At 37.0% G+C, this 23,825-nt stretch overlaps 1 protein-coding gene across 1 annotated transcript in view; it reads left to right on the top strand.

Annotated features, from left to right (window-relative positions):
* Positions 1-23,825, top strand: part of KCNQ1 (potassium voltage-gated channel subfamily Q member 1) — a 330,046-nt gene that overhangs the window by 89,053 nt on the left and 217,168 nt on the right. Inside the window, exons 8-13 of the mRNA XM_042815059.1 lie at positions 5,018-5,128; positions 7,512-7,607; positions 9,774-9,896; positions 10,896-11,037; positions 13,959-14,024; positions 16,515-16,635. Of these exons, the coding sequence (XP_042670993.1) occupies positions 5,018-5,128; positions 7,512-7,607; positions 9,774-9,896; positions 10,896-11,037; positions 13,959-14,024; positions 16,515-16,635 (659 nt within the window). The remainder of the gene's footprint in view (positions 1-5,017; positions 5,129-7,511; positions 7,608-9,773; positions 9,897-10,895; positions 11,038-13,958; positions 14,025-16,514; positions 16,636-23,825) is intronic.

Below are 23,825 nucleotides of genomic sequence, written 5' to 3'. Positions count from 1 at the left end.
CTGCTTAGCAAAGCCTAATTAATTTCACTTCATTTTCCTATCTCATGTCTAGAACTATCCTTGTAGGGAAAGTTCTTACAGGGTTTTCAGAGTTTCCTCCTAAGATATTTGGCTATTTTGTATGTAATTAAGCATTATTTTTTTTCTTCTTGCACCTAAATAATACTGTTTCTTTTGAATTACAATGACTGTTTTGTGAGGTGTAGTAATAGTAATATTACTACAGAGCAGAAGAAAAATGCTGCAGAATTTCCAGAAGCAGCTCAGAACTTGCAGTCAGACTGTCTGCTTATGGTCATAACTTTCCCCAGCACTTTCAAAATCATGGCCCATTTGAATTTGCTGTTTTATTTTCTGACGCTTTCTGTGCAGAAATGATATCTTGCACAAGGTCTGGACAACAGAAAGCCTTTTACTACAGATTAGAGAACTCTGTGTGGTCGAGATCGGCACTGGAGCACTGGTGAGAGCAGATCTTGTAGGCAGAGCTGCCTGTTGACTCTGCATGCTGACTGCTGATGGCCAGCAGAGCTCCTGCTATTTCTCATTCATCTGATGAGGTAGTAGAGAAGGACTGGCACAAGGCAGTGCAGCCTGCAGTGTCCCAGAGAAAAAGAGCACATATTGCTGTACTGTAAAAAACCTGAACAACTCACAGTGAATTATCAGGTGAGGGCACAAAGCTACTGGGTCACCTGTGAGTTTTGTTGCTTGTGTACATGTTAACTACTGCGTTCAGGTCTAAAATTGTCAGTTAACTCCCAGTAAAAAGCATCACAAATCTTTTGCGCTATATGTTATTACGTTCCTTAGAGAGTTTTGATAGACAGATGATGATATTGCTTAGGAGGTTTTAAGACTTTGTGCCAGACAGTTTTCATAATTTAGTTACCTTTGTATTTTGGTAGGGCTGAACAAAACTCCAGTTCAGATGAACACTGACTGTTTGCCCATGCCTTCACTAATAATGCACAGTTCTCTTTGTTTTTGTGCAGTACGTTTGTCCTACATCTTGTTCTCCTTGAGAACTACAGTCAGGGAGGGAACAGCTTGTTTCACAAGAGCTACTGAAAACAGATTTTGTTTGTGAGGCTAAACACTGAAAATGGGATCCAATGGCCTTTGTAGTGCACTGTGTTGCAGGTATGTGTACTGCAGGAGCTGGCTGACGAAAGAATGGAGATGAATAAAATGAGACCATGAAACAGAGGAACAAAAAAAATGAAGTTGGATTTCTCATATTTTGGAAATAAATATGAGCCTGCAGGAGTGTCAGTTCTCATCAGAAGCTTTTCCAGGTTCTGCTGCAGAACCTCCCCATAGAAACTGTAGAGGAACGCTAATTAATTTTCAAATTGAATTGCATTTTCAAGAAGTAGTGAATGAAATGATGTACTTTGGCTGACTTGGCCTACCCATAAATTAGAAATAGCAACCAGAAAGCCCCCTTGTATCCTGTGTGCTTACTAAGCTGGGTAAAGCTGCTGTCGTGTCCCACCCACTCCCCCTTGTTTGTTTGTTTGTTTGTTTTTTGGCCCACAGGAGCACATTTTCAAATTTTAGGTGAGCTCAATTAACTTTTAATATTTACCAGTTTTTTGTTTATTTTAGGACTTTTTCTCAGTGATCTCTCTGAAGTGGAGATGGTTAGAATGGCTAGTATTAGACTAGGACCTGTGAGTGATAGCTGGGCAGCACTGATCTGTTACCGTTGGGTTTTTCTATTTTTCTTTAGCTTTATACAGACTGCATACTTCATAACAAAGTAAGCATAAGTATCTGATCTATTTACACTTAATGCATTAATCTTAAGAGCTGGGAAAGATTGTACTTTATATTGAACAGGCAGAAATGCAGTTGACTAAGTAAGACATCAGGCAGTAGAAAAGCTTCTAGTGTTTTCTTTACAGAAGAGCATTTAAACCACTTAGCAGTTTACACTATATTTCAGTTGCAAAGAAGTCAAGGAAACAGTCAGTGTTTCTGGTGTATCTCTGGATGTTCTTATATTGCTTGATTTAATGAAGATGAGTACTTAAGTGGTCAGAAAATTCTACATGTTATTTGGTATACAAAAAAAAAAAAAGCAACACAAAAACCCAGTGCAATTCATTTTGAGGTTTCAGTGCTACAAATTTGGAGACTACCTTAATTTCTTTGTTTTTAAAGATGGCATTCCCTTGTTTGCTTCAGCGAACAAAATCTACTTTGTTTGCTAACCCAGACCTGTGATATCTCCCCTTTTATTGCCACTGAGTCATGCATTCTTGTATTCTATAGCTGCGGAGCTACCTACAGCAGCACAAGGCATTCAGTATTTCATCACAAGAGCAACTTTACGCACCTGCTTAGTTTGTTCTCATTCTACCCAGACAGCCTTGAATAAAACCTTTATTCAGAAATGGCGAACAGCGTGTGATCACTGTTTTCAGTTGTTGTCAGATTTTGTTTTTGCTTCACATTTCCTCTGTTAGACTATTCATGCATGTATAATAAGGACAAGATTAATCATAGCGCCAAAGCCTGTGATGTACATCAGATCAAAGTTCTGAAATAGTCAGTGGATAAATACGATTTTTCTCTAATTAAAACAATTAGTTTTCCATACTGCTTTGTGATGAAAATTTAATGTGTGAGCTCTTGTATCAATTTAGTTTTATTATGCCCGTGTATTTAGTATGCTAGAGTAGAAGTTGAGTCAATATTTCCATTATTATGATCCTATTTTACAATTCTAAAATTAGTATTGTACTCTTCAGGGGGCTTAAACCTAACTAAAAAAGATCACTTAGGGCAGAAACTTGGCATACAAGCTTTCAACAACATATATTTTGGTGAAAAAGAAAATGTAATTTTGGAACACAATACACTTGGAAATGGGTTAGTTGTGGGAATAGAGGAAAATGTTAACTTAAACACATGTTGTGATTTGCAAGTTATTTATGACCAAACTGTGTATTTTTTTTAATATATATCCCAAACAAAATGCACATAAAATACTTTTATTCTATCATTGATCCTTCGTGTAGAGGGAATGGATGGGGTTGGTAGTGGAGGGAGGGAAAGACAGATACCTTTCAGATTTGTATGGGTTTTTCCTGTGCATCTGTTTATTTTCACATTTCTAGTTGATGTATGTATTTAAACAGGCCATTAAGATTGTAATACACAATAGTTGATACTGCTTTTCAGTGATATGATTGTATAAAGTTTTTTAAAACTGAGGCATGAAAGAGCTCATCTCATAATCTTTGATGTAAAATGGTGCTGGAGGCCATCACATTTTCCAGAATTCACTTGTTTATGTAAGACAACGTTTTGTGAGCAGAAAAATTGTGATTAAAATTTAGGGTTTCCTTTAAATGGATCCTCTCATATGGTTTTACAGGATAAAATAATCACTTGAGTTTCTTCAAAGGCTTTGAATTTCAGCAATATCAAGAATATAGACTAAGGTATTTGTTTACTGGCCTTACTAATCCTTGTATTGGATGGGAACAAGGTTTGGAAATAAGCCACAGTTTAAGAACTTATCCAGAACATTATTTCATTTTAATCTATCAGTGACTTGCAACAAACTTGCATCATCATCATTTCAAGTAGCCAAAGCTGTCCTTTTGTCATGCATTTGACAGACACAGAACGATAAATTGCTTGGAAGGTGGGTAGTGAGAGTCGATGGCTTGCTTCAGGTGTTTTTCGGGTACAGCTCAGGTGGGAACATAAATATACAGTGTTTCCCTCTGCTGTCTCATCTTTTAAGAGGAATGGATGGCTATTAATGTGACAGATGGCAGCACTTCTGAACCACCTGTCACAACCATCGATTTCCCAAGGTCTCCATTCCTTCACGCCATTAAGAAATATCTCACTTGTATAAATCTGCCCTTCCCTTCTCTTCTTTCCTCCTCTGGAGATGCTGCCTGTGTTTCTGCAGTTGCTGGGGAGTGTGCACTGAAGCTGACAGGTGAACTGGGAGTGGCTGCAAGGCGCAGGAGGGATGGTGTGTGGGTATTGCTGTATGGGACTGATGTCTTCTGTGGCCTGTGCAGCTGAAGCTCATGCTCTCAGAGGGAAATGTGAAAAGCCAGCAGCTGAGGTGTGCTTCTGCTGCTTGAGAGCTTCATGTGTTTCACATGTTCTGGTTTGGTTAGCCTTCTTCAAAGCCACAGATAAAAATCTCTTTAATTTCCAAATTCAGGAATAGCTTGTGACATAGGTGAATTTAAATTGCTCTCAGATGCCAAATATATCCTTTCTGCTTCAAACAAATCCATTCTTTCCTTGAACTCCTGTAAATGATGACTTATTAAGCCTTGTTATGCTACATCACCATGGTGGCAATCTTTACTTCAGTGGAACCCAAACTCAACAGATGTTTCCTGTATGTGTGCATTAAATTATCTGTTCTTGCTCTCGATGTTCTGTCCGAGTTTATGATTCATTAGTCTGTTTTAAGGATCTGTTGCTGTACGGAAATTTTTCTGCTTCTCTTGCTGTTTATGCCAACATTATTCTCTAGAATACTTCATGTCTGACCCCATTTGTATTCCATAGTTACAGTGTGTGTACATGTATATAGACTTTCCTTGCAACAGCCCTCAAATTCTCTCAGCAAACTTCTCCTGCCCATAAAGAAAATCAGCAATTCAGAACTGCTGGCAGCCTCCCTCTCAGGGAAGGGTATGGTGTGGGCAGGCAGCCCACAGCCCAGAAACTCCTATACTGTAAAGTTGACTAAGCCACAAAGACTTACATTAATGGTTTTGCTTTACAAGATTTTAAACATGTATTTTATTGTAATTCAATTTCCTGTACCTCCTTCATTCTATTATGGATGAGGAAGCAGACCGAGAGCAGGGAACTGCCTTCTTAATGTCACACAGATTGTCACTGGGAGCGTTAGGAACGCCACTGATGTTTCTTTAAAATAATTAATGAAAATGAAATAAAGAAAAGCCAACCAAAACTGACGGGTTAAAACTTTCTGTAAAGCTCTATGTGTTTTTCCTCACAGGTGACAGTTACAACTATTGGCTATGGGGATAAAGTACCTCAGACCTGGATTGGAAAGACCATCGCTTCTTGTTTTTCAGTGTTTGCAATTTCATTTTTTGCACTACCTGCGGTAGGTTATTTTTTTGTTGTTGATCCATTCATTCTGAGAAGAAGCTTTTTGTTAATAACTCCTTAAGCTTCAGAATCTAAAACCAAACATAGAGTTCTTATTGTATGCAACATTAGATTTTCTGTGCATTTGAGAAAGGGACGTGTAATTCAAAACACTTTCTTTCTGCCCATCTAGGAAGTGCAAAGAAAGTACTTCTCATGTTATTTACTTCTGGACTTCGTGACTTAATGTTTTGACTTTTTAAGACATTTACTCGTAGTTTATTCAACTGATTAAGTCCAAGGTAAACTGGAGGGTTCTTATGCACACTCTTCCTCTGGCAGAGCTACAGAAACGGTGTTGCTGGCAGAGGCAGCGGTAAGCAGTCAGGTGCAGAGATGCTGTCAGCTAATGCATCTGCTTGCCAAGTTAATGTATGACTATGGCCAAAGTCTCATGTTCAAAAGTGATTTAGGGATGAGATTTTAAAGATATATTGGCTCTTTGCGCTGAGGACAGATTAGTACTTTCTAAAAAGATATGGGATACCTGAATACCAAAAGTAAATTCAAGATCAGCAAAACCTAGATTGTGGTTTGGAAACCCAAAATTGTTCAGTGCAAAGAGTCAGTAAGGGTATTGCTTTCAAAAATTCAGCAGTACTTGTAAATTGTGCTTCTAAAATGTTTGTGCAACCTGAACTGTGCTGTCAAAAGGTGAAATTGGATGTGAATTGGATGAAAAAAATCTGGATCCGAATAGAATATCTCCTGCTGTCAAAATCTTGCCAGCTTTATTTTTTAGCAAGTTTTTCAACTGTATTAGCATAATATGACTGTGGCAGGGAAGTGTTGGGAATAAGCTTGCGATGGATAATAATAATATTTTGATACCAAAACCTCCACAAAAATTCTTCACAATATTTAACAGCAGCTGTTAAAACTAAAGTGGCTGTTTAAAAGTAGTCACTTAATTACTCTTCAAAAGGTTGAGTACTTTTAAAGTAAGTATAGATTTTTAAACTCTCCAACATCAGTGTGTCTTCAAGATATATTCTCCCCTTTTTACTTTCACATTTATACCTTGATTAGAAGAGAGACTTAGTAAATGAAATGAACTACACGAGAAATGTGAAAATGTGCTTTTTTGGCTGTTTTTCTTCTTGGACTTGAAAAACAGCAAGATGTCGTATAAATACATGTATATCAGCCCCACGTTTACAGTAATGCTTTTCTGTTTACCTGTAGAAATGAAAGAACACCCCAGCAGCACCTTTATCACTGAGATTCTATTATTGAGTTGAACAATTTCTGTGAGTTGCTCGTAAGGGGAAACTTAGGATTTGAAGCTCTAGCGGTAACTGTTGCACACTGCCCTGCTTCCTTTTTAAATGAGGGGAACTGTCTAAGATCCCAGACAAAAATAATTGCTGTGGCTAAATGAAACTGATGTGAGTTCTGGGTCTAGCAGTGATCCTGCATTTTCCAAACATGGGATGTTTGATCATCATGAAGTCTTTGATCTTGGCTCAATGATTGTAATAGGAAAGGTCTTTCCTGTTTCTTTCAAAGCACCGAGTGATTAATACAGTTCTTACAGATTGAGCCAAGATCACTGGCTGCCCTGATACCTTGACTGCAGAAAGCAGAATATGCTTTTTTGAGTAGGTGCAGTTATATAAGCTGATTTATGGAAGATTTCAGTATTTTTATCTGTCTGGTAGTAAAATCTTTGTTAAATATGGCTGTAGCTATGCACATGACCACATAAGTGACTTGCCTTATACTTAATTATGGACTTTAAACTATGTTTGGAAGCTGCTTCCAGTGCCATGCTGCTTATCCTGAAAATGCTTAAGATGGCCTCAAGTTGAAGTCACCTTAGTCCTGACTATTTTTATGTTCCTTTTCCTTTTTCTCATCTTCCCATTCCTGCATAGGATAATGTATAAATGTAGGAGCTACAGTTTTTTACTACAGTTAAAAAGGCTTTCTTGTGACCTGGATCTTACCATGCCAAAGCTTTATTAATAATAAAAATGAAGTTAAGCACATCAGGTTTATATTTTTCCCTATTCTGTCATTCTCCTGCACAAGCATTTTATGAGGCTTTTGGAGGGTATGAATTACCACTGCTGCTTGCTTTTTAGTGTTTGAACTCAGCAGACTTAAACAGGTTTTGAATCAGGGCACGAGAGAATTCATAGTTTGTTTCAACAAGTAATATTAACTGAGTCTAAAAACAGTATTAAGTCATTTCCTCTCAGTAATTAGTGGGGTTTTATGATGCTGAATGGGAGTTCATTAATGCAACATAATTTGGCAAGCTTGTGTGCTTTCTTTCGTCCTTTTAAAAATATGTTTAAAAAAAAATTAGTTGTATGTTTTCTTTGTTCCCAAAGGGAATCCTTGGTTCAGGCTTTGCCCTGAAGGTACAGCAGAAACAAAGACAGAAGCATTTCAACCGTCAAATTCCAGCTGCTGCCTCTCTCATACAGGTACAAAGTTCTTGCATTTCACATATTATCATTTTTCTCCATTTGTACTTTTTTCCAAACTTGGCAATGTTCCATGGCCTAATTCATGTAGAAAATTGCCTAAGACTTAGAGATACCAGTCTCTTAAACAACTTTTGTGTTTACAGTGCTGTTTCCAACTAACGAGCAGGAAACTTCACTCCCAAATCAGGTCAAATTCTTTGCTTCTGCAGTTTAAAGTAGAAACTGAAGGCTATCCTGTGGCTACTGAACAGTTTAACTGTGGAAAAAGTTATGAAATGCTGTGTTTACAGTAGTGAAAAATAGAGAATAGGCTTCATGTAAAATCATGTTTTAAAACAATATTGTTCCTTGTAGAAACAAATGTCAGATATATTTCTTTTTCTTTTGCACAAATAAATTCTTAAAAATCTCAGCTTTCAGAGAATTAAATTGGAGATGACTGGGAAATGTGAGATTCTGCAAAATCATTTTTTTTCTGTAGGGTTCCATAGAGGCAGAAAATTTAATGCCATCTATTAAAAGTATGGTTGTAGTTCTGTGTGAAGCTTGCATTCAGCTCACTGAAAGTATTAGTGTTGATTCTATGGAGGATTTTTTCCTCCTTGTTTCCCCCTCACTCAGTTTCTGCACGTAGCTGTAGAAGTATGTGATCAAATTCAAAAGAAATGTAGATGTACCCCTATGTTGTGTCATTTTTGCCTTCTCGTATGACATATTTCTCCACCTTCATGAGTGAATGTGGATTTCCAGGTCAGGCTCTTTATGGAAACAGTAGCTAACTGTGAAGTTTATGCTTGAAACTAAACAGTCCCAGAGTTAATGTGAAAAAGTTTTAAATTTAGAGCTCTGGTATTAGCCAGAGATTAACCAAAAGTCTTCAGACTCGCTGTGTTTTGTTTGGATTACATGGTCAGAGAAAGGTACAGTTTTGCAAAGGATGGGTACTTAGTGTTCCCACTGATTCTTTTGGAAATCAACCCCAAATTATTCTTAAGTCTGAGACTGCATGTCTAGAATGTCATACTTGGTTTCGTCTGAAATATTGAAGAGTGGAGCAAAGACAGTGAGTTGTTTACTTGTTATTTGTACTGATTTGTTAGTAGTTGTGGATCTCTAGAAGCCCAATTGAATAAGTTCTCTGCATCTGATTTACAAAGCAATTACTCTTAAACCAGTAGGTTTGTGAAATAAGTTCAGGACAGGGCAACAGCTGAAATTAGCACTTCTTTTTCTTGTATTCCTTCTCGCTTTCTTCTAGAATCCACTTGTTTCTTCCAGTATCCTATCAACCATGGTGGGAATTATATGATTGTTTGATCCTTTAGTTTCCAAATGCTGTCTGCTTTTTCTCTATCATTCTGCATTGCTTTATTTCTTTCATCTTGTGTATTCTGCCTTTTCCCACTTGAGTGTATGTGAATGCCTGATACATATGGTGTAGAAGTGAGGATCTGCTGTTCTAATCTGGAGACTAATTCTTAATCATCTTTGATCACATATTTACATTTTAAGAGAGAATGCAGCAGTGCTTTGTGTCTCTGGTCTCATTTCCTAGCCCTGCTTTTCCTCCTTTGCTCTTTGAACTTAGTACTTTAATCATTGGTTGCTGGGGGAGGTGGAAGATTGCTTTTGTTTTTTAGCTCCTGCTTAACTAATTGTGCTGTTTCATCATGTGCTCCATCATCATCACTTCCTTGAAAGAATATAGCCCTACTGACCATATCACAGTTGCTTCTTTTCCTGACAGAACTCTTATGGAAGAATGATTTTATTTTATTTTTTCCTGTTTAGGGGCCTGAAACGTGGGATGCAATAGGCAAAGCATTCAAAGTTTCAAAATCACAGAGGGAAACTGGTGCAGAGTGAGAAATTCAGCTCCAGTCTCCCGAGGCCTGTCTAGAATCCTCTTTCATTATTTGCTGCTAATGCAAGTACAAGTAGTACTTGAAAACATTGGTCTTACTTTCCATTTTGCCCAGCTCAAACTAAGTGTTTTTTGTTTGCTGATTGAAGATTCTGAACCATTCTGAGTTAATGTTTTCATGGGAGAAACTACAGAGTGCTTATAGATTTCTTATGTGCTGACTTAGAAGTTATTGTGTAGCATGGGTTGCTACAAATCCCATTGCATTGATTGTTGCATTGCCACAACTTTTTCTCTAGACTGCCTGGAGATGCTATGCAGCAGAAAACCCAGACTCTTCGACATGGAAAATATATATTCGAAGACCTGCCAGAAATTATCATTTGCTGTCACCCAGTCCAAAACCAAAGAAATCAGTGATGGTATCATTAACTAACATTTCTTTATATAGAAATTTCAAATGTTTTTAATTGGATTGAATTTTTTTTACACTCTAGAGGCTTAATTGAGTTTGTTTGGTTTTTTTTTGCTTTACGGAGTTTTACTAGGTTTCAAAGTTATGTTTACTAATCAGTTTTGTGGTTTTCAGTATAGAAACATTTTAAACTGCAGCTTAATTTGCTTCAGTTACCAAGCTTGAATTATTTTTTATTGCATTTATGAGTTTGGAAAAGAGTGATAATGATCTACCTCAGGCAACTCAATCCATTACTTAATGTTGTTTGCAAAAGTACATGCAAAGAACAAAAACCCAGAAAATGTGTATTTCCAAAACTGCAACTTAGAACTACTTTAAAACGCACAAACAAAAGAGTAACCCACATCCTGATGCTTCACTCAGCTACCATTGATTTTATGGTTCTCTAATACATCTTGTGCCTATGTATGCTATATCTTATTCCATAGCTTAGAATGTTTATTCATTTAAGATACAGCAAGAAGAAGTCTTTACATTATGTATCTTTACATTATGTAATACTTCGTCCTCTCTTTTGGATGTGTGGTAGCCATGTACTGGGAAGGAGAGGATGTTTTACAAAAATTTCTCATATTATCATAGATTCATCTGAATTCAATAGCACTCTATTGGTTTGCTCTCTGCTGAAGGTATGATTTATTGTATCCATTAAAATGGTAAAGATATTCCAGAAAGTTTCATTTATATAAACTGTTGCAGAGCTAGCCAATTATTATTGCAGGCAAGGAATTTGCTAATGATGATGTATGGAATTCTAGGGATTAGCCAGTTTAGGGGGATGCAATCTCATTAAGAAATTCACAGTATAGAATGATGAAAGTAGAATTGGTCATGTACTCTTTTATGTGGTTATAGCTCATTAGGGACTTTGTTCTTATTGTAGACAATGAAGAGCTGATTTAATGCGGCTTGCTTTGGTAATTTAACGTATGTGCATTTTTAGGTTAAAAAGAAGAAATTTAAGCTAGACAAGGACAACGGGCCTTCTTCTCCAGACAAGATGTTAACAGTTCCACACATCACTTATGACCATGTGACGGATGACAAGAAACCTGATTTCTGTTTTGACACATACGAAAATTCTGGTAAGCAATTTGTTGTAGAATGCATTGTCTTCTGTTAATGATTTATGCGTAGGCACTCGTTGATATGTACGAGAGAAAGGACGGAATTAGTTCTTGTCCTTATTACTAAAGTAAGATAATTTTGCTTTTTGACTTTGCTGGCTTGTCTGGTTGAGGTTCAGCTGTTCCTTTAATGAATGTACTCTGTTGTAGACGAACTAAGATCCTTTGTCGTTTCTGCCTGCTGGAAGAGCTAGCCTCTCTAAGGCGCTAGCAGTCCCCAATTCTTCAATTGATTAGAGATATCAGCTGCTAGCTTTTCCGTGTGAAATTTACTCAAGACATGTTACTATCATGCTTGTACCTCAACCAGAAAGGTTTGACGTATGTTGGCAGCTCTGAGCATAGTCTGCTATGTGAAAGCATTGTCTGCTCCTACCATCTGGTCAGTGGAGCCGGCTGTGAATCGAATTTTGAAATCAGAAGTGCTGAGGATAAATGTGTATGCATCTATATTAACTGTCACTGTGCAAAAAGGTACAGTGTGAGGAATAAAAAGAAAGGGCCATGTTTGGTGATCACCTCATAATTGATACTTCAGTAACCGGTGCTTGAGTTTTCATCTGTCTGCTCAAATTTTGACCTAGCACCAATTTTAATTCAGACATTTCACGTGCTGCATCATTCTTTCTGTGCTTTTTCATTCTTTCTTGGCTCCTATTACAGAATGACTATAATTTGCATCTGGCAATAGAGATGATAAAGCTGTTAAAAGGTGGACAAATACTGAGTTCAATTTGTAAACTCACTCTGAGCATAGATATCTATTTCGGGACAATTAAACGAAACAACTATACAAATGATTTGTTTTGAAAAGTCCTACCTTTTACCACTGAGTTTCTAAAGCTCAATTTGCAGGCAGGCAGCTACTGCCACTTCAAAAATCAGCTGTATAGCTTTCAACAAATGGATTTTCTCTAATTTCTTCTGACACTTATCTTTTTCCTTTTTTATCTGTGTTCTACTCTCTCTAAACTGTTACAAGTATACAGGACAAACAGGAATGTTAAAATTGCTTGGTAAGTGGAGGTAAATTTTATCTGTAGCATGCAAGCTAATGACGAAGTAACATTGATTGCAGTGCTTTTTGTGTGTCTAGTGCTGTATAGTTTCTAAGAAATCTTGTACAGCCGAGGAGATCTAGACAGACCAAAATCTACATTCTCACATTTCTAATTGCACAGACAATTTCATTACAAAGAAGAAAGCACTTATAAATATTTGTATATAAACAGACTATCCCTGTTTTTTCTTCATAACTGAGAAAAATCGATAGTGGATGGATAAACAGTAGACAAAAGATGATGTAATGTAACTCAGACTTTATCTAGCAATTAAGTTATGTGCTCAGATAACCAAGAATTTCTAAACAAATAGATTGGGATGTGAGAAGAATTTCCAGATTGACCTCTGAAATTGGGCTCCCTGAAGTAAATGCATCTGTTCCTGTAAAAATGCTCTGTGGATATTTGTGAACAGATGGGGACCCATAAATTAAATATTTTATTTTACTGTTTGTCTGGATTCTGTGATCACTTAAGCAGCCATGGAGCCCTCTGATGTTTCTAATATGCTTGTTTAGGCATTTTCTTAATGTTTGAGCGTTCCTGAAAGACTTAGGATTAGAGCTAGATGCAGACAAAAAAAAAAAAAAAAAGAAAAAAGCTAAACCTGTGATTTAGTAAAAGTGCTGTGAGCCACCTGTAGGTTTCCCATGCTGCATCCACTAAAGACATTAGAGATTTCACTGTTCAATTGCAAGGATCCTTGGATTTTGGCTAAAACATCTGAAATTACAGAGCTCAGTTTCTCCTCTGAATCCACATGTAACATAACTGTAGTAGGAGTAGTAAAAGGCCAAAAAGTAAACTTTATGTTCCTCACTCCCCGTGATTTTGGTTTGCCCATTTCCAAGAAGTGCATCTCTGTTGGGGCTGATTATGGTGGAATCTCAGGAGAGGAACAAGAGCCATGAAATCACCTGCTCTCTATAAGTAAGAAGCCTCAGAGGAGCTTTGCCAGCAATCACAGCTTAAATTTCCTAGCCAAAAGAGTAAACTCATGAACCTGAGAGTTCACTTAAAACCATTCTCACAGGGACTCAAAGAAATTGAGGGGAAACTAAATTTGTACATACTGTGAATAAGATTACATTTTTTCTTCTGGCATCCTTGGTTCAGCAAGGACTGAAGAGCTTTGGCTGGAGCGTGCCTGTAGCTGAAGAACACTTACAAAATTTGTTGGACTTTGTTTTGTTCTAAAGATTAAAAAAAAAAAAAAGGCACTATTATGATTAATTAAAAGAAATAAAGCATGAATGCTTTGTTTTGCTGAGTCTTTCTCAGTGTTGACTACTCATCTGTCTGAAAATTTTCCCCAAGAAATCCAATTTGAGGCAAGCACTCGGCTTAAATGGTTGGAGTTGGCTGTCATAACTGTTTTTTTTTTTTAATGCAATGTAGCATGTTGCTTTTAACATCAGTGGCAGGAGCTAGCTATGCTGTGGAACCAGACCAAGAGTAGTACAAGGTTGTACTCTTTGGAAGGGAAACACTTGAGGGAGCCGTGAAGTCAGGAAGGAGAAGGCAAACGTATAGATGACATTTTTCAAGATAGGACTGGCTTCTGAGGAGGAATACCTTGCCAAAGAATTTTTGAAGAGGCACAATGCCTCCCCTAGTGGTCGTTTAATATTCTGCTAATTTGCAGTACAAACTGGAAGAGTTTCCCAGAGTCGATTTCCCAGTATTATCTATTTTTAAAGATGTCATACTGCCTGCATAGGTATGTCTGCATCTCCTCAGCTGTCTGTCTGGAACTTTTTTCTTTCTTCCCCCCGCCCCTCCTATCTCTGTTTTATGTGTATCTTTACTATAACTCAGATTGTCAGCGTTCCTGGCCATCCTTTTCCACAGACCAGCAATCTTCCAGCGCTCCTTCCTCTCCAGGTAAATCTCATAATATTTCATTGCTCCATCACCTTTGTTAATTACTAAAATCTTGCAGTGTTCTGTCTGGAATTGCCTGTTGTGGCACAGAAAATTATAGTGCAGTCCTTTTAAGAAAGCGTAGGCTTCTTATTAGATTTTTAAGCTTGGAAAGTTTTTCAGATTGTGAACTGCAAATGTTGAAATAAATACTACCCAGTGTTATTTTTCTAAATGCATTAATTAAAATTTAAGTGTTCCATGCTTAAAGGTGTTTTCAGTTTTTGATTGTCCTTGCAGAAGAGGAATTGGAAACTGTTTTCTCGCATAAAAACATCCCACTACCAGAAAAGAAGCTCCATGAATGTCATAGGGCATACAAAATTGTGTTAGTAATGTAGAAAACTCATCAGTAATTTCCTGTGAGTGATTGTGATTATACTCATTGATTAAGAAGTTTGGACCTTCTATTTTAGAGTGGGAGTTCTCGTGTTAAGGGGAGCGTATTCTTCATCATTTGAAAGTAGTATTTGGTCCAGCGTTATCAGTGGAATAGTCATACCTTGTAGTGCTATCCATCAAATACAAAGATAATAAATTTTGGGGACCCCTGAATTCTGGTAAATATCCCTTGCTGTATCTGTTTACTGTTTCTTTTCACTCATTATCCATTGAATTTTTCTTTTTAAAGCCTTTTTTGTGTGTGTGTGTTTGAGAAACAGCCACTCAGAGTCCAGTGGGTATGGATTTCTTTTTATACCACTTCTATTAGGTGTTCAGGAATCTCATTCAGGAATCTCTGGCCTTTGTACCAGAGTGGCAGAGATCATGACAAACTTCTTTTTCTTGTCTTCAGCTTTACCCTTTTGACAGTTCTTAGTAATGTTTGCTTATGGATGAGGGTTAAGAAATGCTGACTTTTTTATCAGTTTAGAAATCTTTTGTTCAGCTTGGGCAAAACCTTTGCCTTGAAGCCTTAACATAGATGTTTTTTCAATCAGTCATTACAAAATTAACTTCTGCAGGCTGTAGACCTGACTAAGTAACAAGCTGCCTCATTCCACTGAAATGCCCAGTGATCTATTGAAAAAAACACTCTGTGGTCCAGTCCCTGAGGGCCAGCAGTGTACTTTTCCTGTGTAGATGTGTAAGTCATGAGGGAGATTGTAATTTCTGACATCAGTCTTCTCCCTGGCTTTTCAGCTCTTACAGTGAGCAAGTCAGCAGTGATAAAGCTGTACATGGGGCAGTTAGCTCCTTGGTGCTCTGAAGCAGATTTACTTCAACAGAATGTGTGGAAGGGAACCCTTTGTGAACACCATGCTCTTCTCTTGACCCCTCCTCACTCTGTGCAAGCAGATTGCATGGAAATGTTTTGAAGTGGTTCCTACTTTATGTTTGAAGCAGCAAGATTATATATATGAATGAGAGAATAAAAAGTAGAGAACTGCATCAGTCACTAGAACAGAACATGATCTTGGTTATGACCATCTTAGAAGTTTTTAAAATAAGGAGAGAGAGACTGTATTTGCCTTTTATTAAGTAGCTTCTCATCTCAGTATTCTCTGTCAGCTAATAGGTAAATATTGACTTCCTGTTCCAGATGAGGGTACTTACTGAATTAAAATGGTTGTGTTAGTGAATATCTACAGAAACTTGCTTACTGGTTTTGATTCTCTTTGCAATTTGTTTGCACGCGAGTGTAAATACAGTAATATTTGATGCATGCAGAAATTCTGTATCTTCTTTGACAAATGTTAAGACTACACTCAAAAATGCACTTGGGGTTCTGAAACTGGCAGAACTTAGTAGAAATTAGTTTAGAAGGAGAATTTAGTTTAGAAATGAAATCTATACCACTCTGCCTAATTTCTTGGATGCATGAACATTTTGGTTATAAAAGCAATTCTGTCTCCCAGGACTTCCACTATCTGAAATGGTCTTTCCTCTGTAGTGCTCCTTGTGATGAACTGTGCATCTTGACATTTGACTCATGTAGGGGTTGATAGATGAGGCTTCCTTCCCGTGAAGTGAGACAGGGATTGGGAACCTATAAATTGGCTCAGACAGTGTGTGAGAGAAGCTGTCTTACCATCATGAAAATGCTGATGCTCCTTTGGTGATCTAGACCTGGTTTCGTTTCTTGGTCTTGGTCACATTAATTACACACCAAGAGATGATTTTATAAATTAAAAATTGAACTAGAGATGACATAGAGGAACTGATCTTGTCATTCAGGTGTTCATGCACTACTGCTATAGAGCAGACTGGTATGACTGATTATCATATATTGACTTTTAGAATGTGCTATGATACTTTAAAGTCTAGCGTATGAGGAGTATAAAGAGTTCTACTTCTAATGTACTTTAAGCTGTATGCACATCTTTGTAGTAACTTCTGGTTATAATATTCTGTTAAAATGCGCTGTATTTCAGAAATCCAAGCAGTAAGTCATTTGTAGAAGAAGCTGTATGCTATTGCTATAATGGTTATCTGCATATTTTCTCACAGTGAAAAAAAGCCCGACGTTTTTAGATGTGAACACAGGACCCTTCATCAGGACCAACAGTTTTGCCGATGAGCTTGACCTGGAGGGTGAAACGCTGTTAACCCCAATAACTCACATCTCACAGTAAGTCAAGGTCATTGAATTGTGCATTAGTTGACTTAGACAAGAGAAGCCAATCCAGGTGGGAGGAGCTGAAATATGGAGCTGATAGGGCTATCTCAGATATTTGCGTCAAACTCTTTTACCTTGAAGTCGGTGTATGCTTTTCTGAGTGCCAGTAAATCTTCTTGTTGACCTAAAGAAAAGTTCACTTGGCTTTGACACAAGGTTTTAGTTTTTAGCTAATGTCCGTGGGCAGCTGGTGGTTGATAGCCTTAAGATTTTCACATGCAGACAATGTGTGGGAGTACTTGCCTGTTGAGAATTATGTTAATCCCTCCGTCGTTTTCCAGTGGAATAGCTGTAAAGTGCAAATTTAGAAGTACATAAATGAAATACTGGCCTTTGGATTTCAGCAGTACCTCCTGGAGTGATTATAAGATGATATGTATTGGAAGAAAAATGTGTTTTGATCTTTATTACTGCTTTGTGATATATTGAAATGACTCGAAATAGGCCTATATTTTTTGTTTTTGTTTTTGTTTTTTTTTAAAAGGTTTTCCACGTTTCTTTTATGCTAAAATGTCATGGCTCTTCAGATTGTTCGAAAAAATTCTTAAGATAATAGAATTTAAGTACACTACAATGTCGAAAGGAATAATGACTCAAGAACAGCTAAATATTTTATTTGAACACCTTAAAAATATCTGTCACTGTCTAATTCAGACTCCTAACAAATTCATATTATTTGCCATAGCAAATGTGTGACAGTGTTCAATAGATCAAACTCTTTCTCCTTGCTGGTAGAATGAGAGAGTTTCTTCCTTTCCTATTCCTAGAAATCTATTTCTGCAGTGAAACCACAGATGAAAATTCTTGGCATACTTACGTTTCAGAGGTACAGCATATGCAGAAATGCCTGCTGCCAATTTTCAGGCCTTCTTTCTCAGTGATATAAATAGCAGAGAAGCACAAACGTACATGCTACTGCCCCTTTGGAAAGGGTATGAAACAAAGAAAATGTAGGTTTTGGAGAACAGTGCCGGCTCCCAAACAAAATAATTTGCATTCTCAGCTGAATCACCTACATGTACATACATTTGTAGGCAGAGAGTTGAAGAGACTTTTATTCTGGAAGATTTCTTAGTGGTGCAAGCAGGAGGAGGAAGTCATAAATTTCCTCTAGCCTTAGACAAGAACAACGGAGCAGCAAAAGCAGATCTAGAAGTTTCCTTTCCATAGCTTTAAAAAAAAAACACAAAAAACCAACCAAACTTAACACAACATTGCAAGGCTTTCTTTAAGGGAAATAAGCTTTGGTGCTAGGAGTTTTCATCACCCAGTTTGGACTTGCTAATGATTCCTTTTTTTCTCATTGTCACCTTGAAACATTATAAACAGTAAGGTGCTCTTCTACTTTAAAGTGGGATTGTGTAATATTTGAGAGGTGATTTTTATTATATTAGTGTCACTTCTGGGAGCCCTTAGGATGTAGGTAATGTGAATCAGCCCCCCAAAAATATGGGATTCACATTCTTTTACTTGTTCATTGTGTTTTTATTTTTGTTTTTTTATTATTGTAACCTTCATTGAAATTCCTGTATCGTTCTAGATTATAAGTAATGGAACAGTACAAAATGTGTCCATGTATTTGCTTTGTGTTGAGTCTCTATTAAGGCAGAAGAAAGTGCAGGTCATGTATTGGTAGTTTGTTTGGTTTTGGTTTTGTTTTGATTGGTTTTCAAAGACTTTTTGGTTCTCAATTCAAAACCAGATAAACTGGATTAAATGTAAAGCTGGATAAAATATTAATTGACTTGCATCCCTTTGAAGTATGGGTGCCCACATGTTGTGTAGCTTATGGGCTGCTCACTCAGAAGTGCATTTACTTGGTATGCAGTCGATTAAATGTCGAAACAAGGCCAGAGAGGCCCATAGATATAAAGGTTTGGCAAAAAGTTAGAGAAAACGTTGTGTTTTGCAGAGTTTGTTGTTGTATTTCACGTTTAGATAACAGATGTTCTCCCCAGCATTTTGGAATCAAGAAGTCTGTAATGCTTTTTTTTTTTTTCCTATTGGGTTGTACAGTGAAAAGCAAGTTATTGTGCAAAGTTTCAGCAGACACGTGCTGCTGGATGTTAAAGACCCACCAATTTCCACCAATTATTTGGACAAATGCTTATTTTTCATTCTTAATTTCAAAGTCCTAAGGAACAAATGTTTATGAGCTGTTATTGCACGTGTCAGGAGGGCCTGAATATTAAGTGTGTGGGAATATAAGTAAGCGTGAAATTTAGAGCTATCGCCTATGCAATATGATTACTCCAAATTAGTTGATAAGGAAATAAGCAACCATTATGCAAGCATTGCCAGGCACTTAACAAAAATGCAGCACCAGCTATGAAAACAACTTAGTAGGGAAAAGTCAAATAAAGTGCAAATAGCTCTAGTTGCAGGTCTTAAAAGCAAGTCATAGTCTATCAGAGAAACAGGAGTATGAAGGCAGTTTAAGGAGCTGAGGCAGTGCCTCTTCTGTACAACTCCTGATCTAGGAATGCTTAGGTTTGGTATTGGATGCATTATTTCCTGGTCAATTACATATTCGTTACAACATATATATGAGTTTGTCCACCAACCACAGAAAGGTGACTCCAGAATAACCATGAATGTTTGAATGTCATAAATACATGAATAAGTATGACACAGTTATTTGGAGACATGCAACTGGAAAATGACTTTTGTTTGACGTTGTGGGAAGTATTTCCTTTTGACACATAAAACTTCTGGCAAAAGTGGGAAGTACCTGCTGCACTACTATCAGGCAAGCACTTGGTATCATTGTGTCTTAAAGTGAGGCTAACTCACTTGGCTTGGGTTGTAGACAGAAAATTCTATCTTTCAGTTGTTATGACAAAGGGCTTTAGAAAGGCTTTATGTATCTAGGCCTAAAGTTCCCTTTAAATTGAATTTCAGTGTCTTGCTTGCTTATGCAATAATTATTCCTTATTTTTTATATGGAAGCAGATTTTCTAATTGAGTCTAACTCGCTGAATTTTGAATGTGATTCTGAAATAAATTATATAGCTAATATAGCCCTATTTCAGTGGAATTAGGGGAAATCTTTCTTGTGGAAAAATGGCTGCAGCTGTTAATCGTGTCCCTCCTACTTTGAGAAAGCAGAAATACAGAAGCACTTTCAGACCTGATGTTTAAGCAGGAAACAGATTAACATAGAGTAAAACAACTTTGTGGCAGATGTATGAAAAAATGCAGAACAGGATAGTAGCAGATAAAAGAGTGTGACTGTGCTTATTCTTCTATGTGAGAAGTTCCATAAGCATAAGATTCAGTTGGAACAACCTATTTGGCTGTCAGAATTCACCCAGAAAGTGAACTTTGAAACATGCAAAATGGGGAAGAGGTGAGTTAAACTGAGCAGAAAAGAAAGAGAAGAAAATAATGAAAAACTCTCAATCCAGTGTATCTTCAAATAATGAGTTCTTCACTCCTTAAAGCACTCCTTAAATATAGCTCCAATTCTTCATTATTTTTTTTCAGGAATAAATTCATCTCTCTCTTTTTCATTTCCATAGTTTTCTACTCTCAAGGTTCAACAGCTTGTTAAGCAGTGGCTTGTTTAATCAGTTTTGATATATAATGTATAGTACTTCTTTCTGCTTCCTAATAAGTACTTTTGTAAAGGAAATGCTCTCTAGGTTTATAGAAGCATCTAGTTTGGAAAAGACCTTCCAGATCACCGATTCTAACCATCTATCTGGCCTACCAAGTCCCAATCACTAACCTGTATCCCTTAGTGCCATAAATGTATTGTCACTTTATTGCAGAAGTTAAAATATAAAGATAGCCCTTGAAAACTGTGTTTAAACTCCTTATATACAGAGGGTTTTTTGTTTGTTTGTTTGTTTGTTTTGATTTTTTACAAAGTGTACAGGGCTTGATGTGACCCCTTTAAGAACTCATATCTAGTTAAATCTCCTTGAGTATCATGCCAAGTGAGTACTCACTGGCATAAGATTGCATAGGCCAATATACTCCCTGTGCAAAATTGCTGGCAAAATTCTTGATTGTCAAATCGTGAATGTGTTACTACTTCATATATCTTTCTATCTCTTAATTTTAATTTTTGTTTTGCAAAGATTGATGTCAATCCAACTACTTCAGGGAATGTGTTTCAAAGTGAAAGCGGCTGCATAGTGCTTTTGTGTTCCTATTGCTGTTTATATGGCCAAAATAACAACATGGTGTTTTGATGATTCTTTCCCACATGTTTCATAAGTCTCTGTTGAGATGACAGATGTTTCATGAGATAAGTGTTGGTATTGGTGGTATACTTACACTTGTAAAATAATGTTTAAGTGCAGGATTGCTTACAATGGCATACCGTGATCTTTGGGTTTAATGCTGTACGCTTATACTAGAATAAAGCATTACATTAAAAACAAAAAGCACTTCTGTTAAGTGTATTTCTACCCTGAAAAAAATGTAGCATCACCTTTCTTTTCTATCTCTGTCAGCACCTCGGGTGTGGTAGAGTCTTCTAGGCATTGTATTAGGAGCAAGTGATAGGTTCCTGTGTTGGAGATGTTTTTAAAAACAAACTTTCATATAGTTAAGCAAATAAATTTGGTGCTTTTTAATTTTTAGATTGGGGAAATGACTGCAGACAGATCTTTCTGAGCAACTGAAATGAATACTTTGGGGCACTTTATCATTTTAGTTGTATTTCAAAGTGAACTGACAAACACTGAGTGCAGTGTCCATGGTGCTGCAGTTACCAATGGCTTTTCATTGAAGTAATGTTTCCTTTCATATTTCCTTATGATTTTATTAATGTTTTACGTTTTAATTAGCAGCATATAATCTATTGGCAAAACACAGAACCTCATTGTCTAGAACAAAGAGTTCTGAATGTGTTTTATAACTGTCGCATTTCTTTTAGATTATCAGTGAATAGAATCCCTATTTGCTTTCATTTGATAGCTCATATTGTAACAGATTCCTGCTTTTATCTTCCTTTTCTATGCCAAAATGATCCTGTGGAGTCTAAGCAAATATTTCTTTTTCACTCTGAAGTAGCCAGATCTAATGGCTGTCTTCTACTGCTGCAAGAATTCTGTTTGAAATGCTGCTAATAATATATAAACCGTGACTTCCACGGGGTCCATTTTATCATTAATGACAGGGCATGTTGGAAGAATAGCAGTGGAAATTGTATGTAAAAATATTCTTCGGTTAATTCCAGAACTAAATGGTCAAATGTCACTGATTACTGTGCTTTGTAGTATTCCATTCATTTACTTTACTCCCTGTTGTTGAGTCTGTTGATTTAATAGTTTTATAGATGGGGGTGTGGACTCATTCCCTGAGTTGTTGCCTCTCATGCTTTGGTTATTAAATTGCAGTAAATGTGGCCATAGGAAGAAACTCTAGAACTCTGGATGTATCAGGAGTCAGATTTTACTCATCAGTCCAGCTGCTTTGAGCCATTTGGCCACATGAGGATATGAAAAAAAAACAAAACAACAAAAAAAAAAAGTGTCTGTTGAGCTGGTTTGATAAGCAATCAAGGAAGATCCTTTTTACCTTTTTTTTTTTTTTTTTTTTTAAACTAAAGGAAATCCCACAATGGCAATAAATGAAAGGCAGCATCATAATCCTGTTCTGGTTTCTCATTTTCTCATTTTGCATCCTGTGGCAGAAGAAATGTAGTGACAGTGCTAAGCGTAACTAATTCGTGGATCAAGACATTGTAGTCACCAGGAAGAACTCAGAACTCTGATTTAAGTTAGCAAATTAAGTTAGGTAGTTCCGGATTTAGGGGCCTGCAAATCTTGTCCGCATGTCAAGAGCTAGGTGGTTATAGTAGAGCAGGGTGTAAGCAAACTTGGCTATTTTAGATAAGCTGTTTTTGTCATACTCTGTCAGAATTTCGATTTCAGACTTATGGATATTGTTAGAACCCAGAATTACTTCTGGGAGAGCTATTACATTTCCACTGTAGCAATGAGCTGGTAGCATCAATTTCTTGCATTTTCTTCTGCAGCTGTCTGAAAATTGTTATAAACTCTTCTCTGTTTTGCTCCTGAAAAGCACTGTAGCCATTGCTATGTGAAAGCAAGTGTGCTACTTTGATTTCATGTGTTACTGCTTCAGCAATGTATGTATGTATGGAATCTCTTATTCTATGCCTAGGCTTGAGCTGACAACAGTTGTCATTTCATCTGTAATACCCGACAGGTGGGATTCCAGCACACCAGCAGAGTCGTGTGCTTTAATGGTACCTGATGTCCACCACAGAGCTGGTAAAATTGACTCACTGTGTCTTCTGTGGTATAGGCAGCTAATGGTAAGCTCTGTTTTCATAGGCGAATTACCTGAGACAAGATGAAGTTGAGGCTTGGGCAGATCTTCATGGTGTCTTATTTCACCATCAACACTGTAGGAGCTGGGCTGCTTCCGACAGTACAATAAGTAATATGGCTAACATCTGTCCCATGTGGTTACTCATTTCTTTCATCTTCAGGGAGAAGTTTTTGTGTACTGTGGTGGGTGGTTGCTTTTTTCATAGATTAGATAGAATGTGTAGTTTGCAGCTATAGATTTGAAGACCAGAGGGGATAATTAGATTGTTTCCTTTGATCTTGTAGAAGACAGACTGTAGTGCTCTGTTAAGCTGGATTCAGCATTGCTGTGCTGTGTTCTTAATATTAGCAAAAACACAATGAAAAGAATTGAGTTTCATAAGCTTAGAGAGCAAACAGGTGCAAAATCAGGCAGCCACCCAGAATTTGTGATTTCTTCCCTCCTTTTATCGTAACAATCCATTTATCAGAGACGAAAGGGCCTTCGTATATTCAGGCTTTTTTTTTTTTACTACACTTACCAGAATGTAGTATTGAACAAATATGTTCTATGTTACAGTTTATAAGCATTTATGAAATAATAATTCTCAATCTGTACCTTTCTTACTGTTAGTGGTCACTGATGAATTCCAGTACAGCATGTAATTACTACTTGGCTATTTTATGCATCTAACATAGTATAAAAGTAATGTGTTGACTTTTCTTAGTGTACAGACCATCTAGACAGAAGCTAAGATAGCTTAGCTATTTCTTTTGTGTTGCAGATGAACGTTGCATTCCTTGGTCTCCAAGCGCTGGTTTACATCTTGATTGATGTTAAGTAATTAAGCC

This window comes from Centrocercus urophasianus, unplaced genomic scaffold (genome assembly GCF_019232065.1).
Source record: "Centrocercus urophasianus isolate 14NV4802_14NV808 unplaced genomic scaffold, USGS_Curo_1.0 seq_14, whole genome shotgun sequence".
Classification (NCBI taxonomy): domain Eukaryota; kingdom Metazoa; phylum Chordata; class Aves; order Galliformes; family Phasianidae; genus Centrocercus; species Centrocercus urophasianus.
Note: the sequence above shows the minus strand (reverse complement) of the source record. Positions and strands in the feature narration are given on the sequence as shown.